General features: G+C 35.3%; 1 protein-coding gene across 1 annotated transcript; it reads right to left on the reverse strand.

Annotated features, from left to right (window-relative positions):
• Positions 1–2,823: 2,823 nt before the first annotated feature.
• LOC146900349 (uncharacterized) lies at positions 2,824–3,450 on the reverse strand. Its single transcript, XM_085736939.1, has one exon. The coding sequence runs from the start codon at positions 3,448–3,450 to the stop codon at positions 2,824–2,826; it is 627 nt and encodes a 208-aa protein (XP_085593065.1).
• Between the last annotated feature and the right edge of the window lie 4,992 nt (positions 3,451–8,442).

Genomic DNA, 8,442 nt, shown 5'->3' on the forward strand with positions numbered 1-8,442 from the left:
TCCTAAACTCTGGTACCCATCCCTCTCACACCTTCCTCTACTCTAACCCACTGTCTCTCAATCATGCTTCCTCATCCTTCCTACCTTTACCATCAAACCCTGGATAAAACACTAAACATATTTGCACTTTATGCTAATAACTTGACCCTAACATCCTTCCCTACATCACAAACATCATTACTAACCGAAGAAATGGTTCCCACTGATAATGATGACCCACAGAATGAAGATTTACTTTTTTTTTCTTGACTCTCTTGAGGGAGTGAATCAGACCATGTCTATCTTTGCCCGATAGCCTAGCTGCTTCATATATATATATATATATATATATATATATATATATATATATATATATATATATATATATATATATAGGGTTATGTTACAAGACACCTTCATAAAAAGTAGTGTGGTGTCTTTTATCAAGTCACACCTCAAGGTGTGATTTTCACTTTTTTAGTTATAACTTTGATAAAAGACACCTTCATAAAAAGTAGTTGGTGTCTTTTAACAAATGCTCATAGAGTAACTTGATAAAAGACACCTTCACAAAAGGTGTCTTCTATCATAACCCATATATATATATATATATATATCTTAAATCTTGGTTTGTGTGCCCTTTTTCTCTCCTCCTGCTTGTTTGGAAATTTGGACCTTTCTCACCCAATTGGTCATCAACCAAGTTAATCTCGATTGTACCTTTGTCTTTTAGCAATTCATAACACCACATACCTTGAGATTCTATTGGAACAAACGAACAAGATTGAGATATTGCTGGCTGTTCTGGAATCATAGTGGTATTAAAAATTTCATTTTGCGGATTTGTTTGTAAAACCGAAGTGGTTTCCTTGACCTCAATAGATTGAAATAATGTATTTGCAACATTTGGCGACAGTTATTTAACATCTTTGATTTTTGTTTCATCCTTGTTCATTTTTACTTAAAACTTAAAATAGAAGATATGAAATCCCATCTTATTTTGTGAGAAAAATATTTTTTAATTACAAAATGTTGGTTCTTATTGAAGAAAAATTGTAAAATACTACTCCAATGGTTGAGAAAAAGAACTAATTCATAAATATTTAAATAGTCGTCCTCGTGAACTTAGCTCAGTTGGTAGGGACAATGCATAATATATGCAAGGTCCGGGATTCAAACCCCGGTCACCACCAAAAGATATATTATTTAATAAATTGAGAGTATTAACATGCACCGTTTTAGCGACATGACATGTATACTTTAATAAATTGAGAGTATTAACATGCACCGTTTTAGCGACATGACATGTATACTAATAATAATATATTAATAAAAGAAAAAAGTACAAAAGAACAAAAACTGGGGAGACTTAAAATCAAACTCAGGAAACCAACACAAAAGTGTAGGTAAACCAAAACGGGCAATAAAAACATTTAATATCACACAAGTGGATCCTAAATCTAGTTAATCCTAACAAGCACTCAAAGGTCTGCAGACGACTGGTGAATGGACCGACTGCCAATACATAAACGAGTCTAAGAATCAACAAGTCCTTGCAACAACAACAAGCAAAACAATGCTTTTGAGTTAAACAATAACATAAAACTGATAGAATGATGAGGAAATCAATCAAAGAGACTGATGCAGATATTCGGGTATCACCCACACGGAACCTTAACCTTTGAAACCTTCAAATTTCAACATTTTTTGAAACAATCAGAGATCCAAAAAGCGGTAACTCAAACCATAACTTATTTTGTCCTCCGATGAACAACGACAACAAACTCATTTAATAGTGCAAACAAACACATATAGAACATACCCGGACAAATTGGGATGACCTAAGCCTGGATGGGTTTATATGACAAGGGAGAGAAAACAACCACAATGAACCAGATCCAACGAAGCTCTAAACCCATAATCAACAGGAAACCAAACTCTAAAAAACCTAATAAATGGAGCAGAAAAACGAAGGCGATGGTGGCAGGAAGCCGAAGTATCATGGTAGGTCAGCGTAAAAAGAATCCCACGACACGACAACCACAATTTCATATCAAGAGACAAAATCACACGATCTGAATCAACACCGAGATGAACAACTTTAGATCTTCTCGAAACAGAAGTGGATTGGGCCACCACTGTCGAGGATCGACCATCATCATTGTGTTTTTGAGCAACCCCAAGAGAAGGGGGTTTAAATGAGGTGATACTGAGGACCTTTGTCACTTGTCGCACTGCTAGTAGCGACATCTACATCGTGAAAAACCGATGGTTGGATGTGGGAGTGGTGGTAAGGCGGCGTTGGAAAGATTAGGTTAGAGGAAACAAGTCGAGATGAGAGAAGAGAGCAAAAGAAGCTTGTATTAAGATCATTGATACGTGGGTAAAACTATTTTACATTATCAATATGCAAAGTCAAACAAATAAATTATTCTGTTTGGTTCAACAGAGGGGAGAGGAGGGGATGGGTTTTAATGAAGGGGAGGGAAGGGGAGATATATCAATTAAATATATGTTTGGTTCAAACGATGGGAGGGAAGGGAAGATGAGAGATTTTAATTAAATATGTGTTTGGTTCACAAGCGGAGGGAAGAGATTTTAAAACTAAATTACGTTTTTATCCCTATAATCTTAAAACAATATCTTGATTTTTAAATTATTCACTTCATAAAAAATTAAACATGAAAACTCAATAACCGAAAACTCCATAAATAATCAAACACAAAAGTTCTAACAAAATATTAGGTATTCATAAATATTAAAGCATTTCTAAAATAATCTTTTTTTTGGTTACAAGGCTAAAAACAAAACAGAAAAGAAACAAAAAAGACAAAAAGAAAGAGGCTAGCGCCTTATAAAGAGGACTCCTAATTCATCCGTCCTAAGCAGAGGCAGCAGGTCCTCTGGAGGAGAAGAGTGGAGAGTCAAATCAACATCATTCGATGCTCCAAGTTTCGCCATAAAGTCTGCACACTGATTTCCCTCTCTGAGTGAGTGATGAAGGTTGAAATTACGAGAAACCATGATGTCTTTGATGTTTTGTATGAGAACAGCATAAACATGAAAATGATTTAAATCATCTTTGATGAGGTTGACTGCAAGAAGGGAGTCTGAATAGCACGCCAATTCCTCACAATTGAAGCTGATCGCCAACCTTAACCCTTGATAAAGAGTCGTGAGCTCTGCAAACAGAATGTCCTGAGAATGACTGATATAGCCCGAATAACCTGCTATGTAAGTTCCTGTGTTGTCGCGAAAGACACCTCCAAAACCTGCACGAATGGGAACACCGAGACAGCTGCCATCAACATTCAAAATAGTGCACTGACAGTTGTTATTGTTCCAGCGGATCAGCCTAGGTGAAGGGGCAGCGACGTCAGCTTTACGGAAAGCATTAGTGATGGAATCTGCCAAATTGAAGATATTATTGCTGAGCTGGAATTCTGACATGGTTGTATTGCCGAGACACATGTTGTTACGGTGCCGCCAAATCCACCATAAACGAGCAAGAAAAACCGTTGAACGCGTGCAGCTGGATCCTTCCCTCAACCAATCTGACATCGAAATGGAGGAGAAGAAAGGTTGGTAGGAGAACCCGATTTTGTTCCAAATTGCAGCAGAAAAATTACAGTCCCTTAAACAGTGAAATAAAGTTTCTTCATGGACACCGCATCTAGAGCAAATTGCTGAATTTACCATGTTCCGGTGATGGAACAATGATAAAGTGGGGACAGCATTGTGACATGCCAACCAAATCAAGAATTTGAATTTTTCAGGTACTTTTAATCTCCAAATCCAGCTCCATGAATCAGTAACTTGAGTATCAGGATTGTGATGAGAGATTAGCCAATCATATCCGCTTTTAGTAGAGTAAATACCCTTTTTTTGATGAGGCCAAATATAAGCATCCATAAGAGTTGGATTGAAATTTAACCGGGTGTTGTTGATGGTTTCAGCTATGTCTGTGGGAAGAATGGTGTAGAGAGATTGAGAGTGCTGACCATTATTTGTGATAACATCATGAACAGTGAGGTGAATATCATGAATGTCCACAAATGGTACCTGAGTGCCAATAACACCAAGAGGACTCCAATTGCTATACCAAAAAGAAGAGTTACCTGAACCTGCTCTCCAAATATAACCAGTTTTAAGGACATTTTTAGCACAGATTATAGAGGACCAAGAAGGAGAGCTATTGGGGCGGGCTGAAGCGTTAAAAAGAAAATTAGAGCCATTAGAATAATTGCTGGAAAGAAGATTCACCCAAAGTTTATCCGTTTTTTGCACCATATTCCAAACAAGCTTCCCTAGAAGGCAGATGTTCACATCTCTAGCTGCTCTAATGCCAAGACCCCCTGAATTCTTCGGACTAGCAATCTTTTTCCAATTAACAAGATGAACCCCTTTATTATTACTCCCTTTCCAAATAAAATTGCGAGTAGTTTGATCAATGTTGTCGCAAATATTTTGAGGGAGCCAATTAAGCTGCATGTAGTAAGTTGGAATGGAAGATAATACTGATGAAGCAAGAGTCAGCCTCCCTGCTTTGTTGAGAAGTTTCCCTTTCCAAGAAGCCAACCTATTCTGCATTTTCTCAATAATGAATAGAAAATCACTTCTCTTTGGCCGCCCCTTAAGGATAGGGAAGCCAAGGTATTTGTCAAGAGAGGTAGTGCTGCGTATTCCTGAGATTGCAGTGAGCTTGTGAATTTTTGCTTGCGGAGTACCTGAAGAGAAGAAGGCTCTAGATTTTGATATATTTATTTTCAAACCTGAAGCTTTGCTGAACTCATCAAAAATCTCTGAAACAACCTTGAATTGGGAGCTTTTGGCTTTGATAAAAAGAAGTACGTCATCCGCAAAAAGGAGATGAGAAAGATGCGGTCCTGTGTTATTGATTTTGATAGGATCCCACTTCCTTTGATTGACAGCATTGTTGATGGCTGCAGAGAGTTTTTCCATACACAAGATGAAGAGATAAGGTGAAAGAGGATCACCTTGTCGAAGACCATGGGTAGGCTTGAAATGCGGCAATTTGTTACCATTCCATAAAACAGAGAAAATGGAAGAAGAAACACTGTGCATAATAAGTTTGATGGTAATGTCTGGGAATCCAAAATCATGCAGACAATTATGAAGAAAATCCCAGTTGACATTATCAAAAGCTTTTTCAAGGTCTAGCTTAAAAGCCACATAACCTTTCTTCTTTTTTGATCTTCTCATGAAATGAACAATTTCCTGCAAAACAATTGAGTTGTCAGTAGTGCCCCTACCAGGCAGAAAACTGCTCTGATAGGGACCAATAATAATATTAAGAAGTGGCCTGAGACGGTGAACCAAGACTTTAGTGATAAGCTTGTAAACAACATTGCAAAGGCTGATGGGTCTAAAGTCTTTGTAGGTATTTGGAGGGTCGGTTTTAGGAATGAGAGCAATGAGGGTGTCAGAAATTCCAGGATCAAAGGCACCTGTTTGGAAAGCCGAATGCACCATATTGAAAATATCATCTCCAATAATGTGCCAGTATTGTTTGAAAAAAATGCATTGGAAACCATCTGGTCCTGGTGCTTTGTAAGGTTTCATAGAGTTAAGTGCAGCAAGAACTTCATTTTTTGTTACCGGCTTAGTTAGGGAAGTGGCGCCTAGATCATCAATGAGAGGGTGGCTACCAAGGTTGAATTTATGGCTATGGTGAGGTTGGTTGCTGGTAAAGAAGTTTTTGAAATATTTGTGGGCTTCATCTTGAAGGATGTCACTATCTGTGGTCCAGATGCCATTAGGGAGCTGGAGGGTGTGAACTTTATTTATTTTTCTACGGATAATGGTTTGGGTGTGGAAGAAGGAACTGTTTTTGTCACCAAATTTAACCCACATATCTCTTGATTTTTGGAACCAAGAATATAAAATAAAAGAGGGTAACAAATAGAATAAAAGACCCACATATCTCTTGATTTCTAAAATAATCTAGTAGAATATAAAAATATTTATCAAAAAAAATCTTCTACAAATTTTATTAATAATGTTTTAATATATAATACAATTAAAAAGTATAAAATAAATATATAAAAAAAAGTGAATTCTCGTAAAACAAATAGAAAACAAGAATATGTGGTTCTCATTGAAAAAAATGACAATGGCATGTTACAAAAAAGAGGGTAACAAGCAATATATTGAAAACGCTTAAAATTTTAATAAGGATGATTTTGTCATTTAAAAATAAACATGAGAATAATTATGTCAATGTAATTAAAATTACATTAACTCATCGAGTAAATAGGCAATTACCCCCTAAAATTGTAATCTTCGTCAATTACCCCCCCCCCCCCCCCCCCCCCCCCCCGAAATTAACAAAACGTCATTTACCCTCTGAAATTGCACAACGTTAATCAATTTACCCCTCCCGTCAAATTTTCTGTTAGTCAACATGACATTTTGCAATTACCCCCATGAAGTTTTGCACTTATGTGCAAAATGCCCCCAAACTTAAAAATTTATATGTTTTTTTCTTATCCTTGACTCAAAAGATATTAAAGATAAACAATTAACGGTTATCTTTAATATTTAAGGTTACAATAATAATATATCCTCTAAAAATAATGCAAAATTAAGAACTTCATATATTACTATAGCAAAATGCATATTTAGTTCAATTTTTAAGATAGAATAATTTTATTCAAACTTATCTTATAAAACTGCTAGAATTAATTATTCATGAGGAATGAGTGTCTCTAGTTTACTTTGTTGTGAATTGGCGCGTCTCTATCTAAATAAGTCATAAGTTATGGAGAATTGAACAACCAAATGGCATAACATAAACAAAATAAAATAAAAGACCCATTTAAGAATGAAAGAGTCATGTAAAGTATTAAAGTTAACTGTTAATTGTTTATCTTTAATATCTTTTGAGTTAAGGATAAGAAAAAAATATTAATTTTCAAGTTCAGGGGGCATTTTGCACATAAGTGCAAAACTTAAGGAGGTATTTGCAAAACGTCATGTTGACTAACATAAAAATTTGACGGAGGGGATAAATTGATTAACGTTGTGTAATTTTAGGGGGGGTAATTGACGCTTTATTAATTTCAGGGGGGTAATTGACGAAACTTACAATTTCAGGGGGGTAATTGCCTATTTACTATTAACTCATCTATCTTTCCCTTTCCTCCCCTCCAAAAAACTCCAATTTGAGGGGGAGCAATAAATGTGCTTATGAGGGATTTTGCTCCCCTTCCTCTCCCTTCCATTCTATAAATTGAACCAAACACAAAAAATTTAAAATATTCCCTCCCCTTCCTTTCAAAACCCGCGAACCAAACGAACCCTAAAGTTTTACTCAGTGTATACGCAATCAATTTTTTTACTCGTTTGATGTAGTTTGTTAAAAACTCAAAATGTAATATATGAATTACCAATTTTTTTATTTTTTGAGTAATTGTGAAAAATAAACTCATTGGCTCATATATCTGTTTGTGAATGTGAGAGTATTACAATAAACTTAGAGCATCCACAATGGTAGTTCCCTAACAAGGACTCCTTAAATAGACCCCACGTGACACATCACTTATTTATAATTTTTTAATAAAAGTACCTATTAAGGACTCAATGACTCCAATGGCAATACACTAATAAGGACTCCAATGAAAAGTATTTAAATATGTCCCACTATCTTTACATATTAAACAAAAATAATTTATCTATTACTCATTTTTACAAGTGGGATCAAGTAGTACACATTTTATTACTTCTTTATGCAAGTGGGACCAAGTAGTACACATTTTATTACTTTTTTAAATGTGGGACCCGTTAGTTACTCAGGAGAGAGAGGGTCCTTATATAGTTGCCCGTTCCTTAACGGGGACTCAATTTTTCTTCCTCCAATGGAGGGTCCTTAACGGGAAGTGGTCCTTGTTAAGTAAGGACCCCCCATTGGAGATGCTCTTACAATAAAAAAACTACGTTTCTTAAACCACATGCATAGAAAATGACAACCCTCAAGTAGAATCCGAAAAAACGTGTGTGGCTATGACATTTTAAAAAAGAGTCATCATCATACTAGTATTTCATACTCTCTTCGTCCATGATCTAGTTGATCCAGACACATATATCAATACATATTTTTTATCTTTAATATCTTTAATTATCTATTTGAAAAAATTATGAAAATTTTATATTTTGAAAATATTAATCGAGACGAATCCAACAACATCTTATATGATACTCCCTCTGTCCCGCAATAGATGATCCATTTGAAAATTTGCAATTTTGCAATTTTGACCTAACTTAGTTTGACCATATTTTTCTACTAATATACAAAGATAAATAATATCATATAAGATGTCGTTAGATTCGTCTCGATGAGTATTTTCAAAATATCAAATTTTTTCATAATTTTTTCTAACATATTATTCAAGATATTTAAACTCAAAATAATGTATTAGCATTCGTAATAGGGTCAACTGTATC

This window comes from Medicago sativa, chromosome 8, assembly GCF_051527215.1.
Source record: "Medicago sativa cultivar Bolivia chromosome 8, Bolivia_mono, whole genome shotgun sequence".
Classification (NCBI taxonomy): domain Eukaryota; kingdom Viridiplantae; phylum Streptophyta; class Magnoliopsida; order Fabales; family Fabaceae; genus Medicago; species Medicago sativa.

What these genes read in the sequence shown, in the direction of transcription:
- LOC146900349 (XM_085736939.1), bottom strand. Translation starts at nt 3,450, where the DNA reads ATGTGTCTCGGCAATACAACCATGTCAGAATTCCAGCTCAGCAATAAT.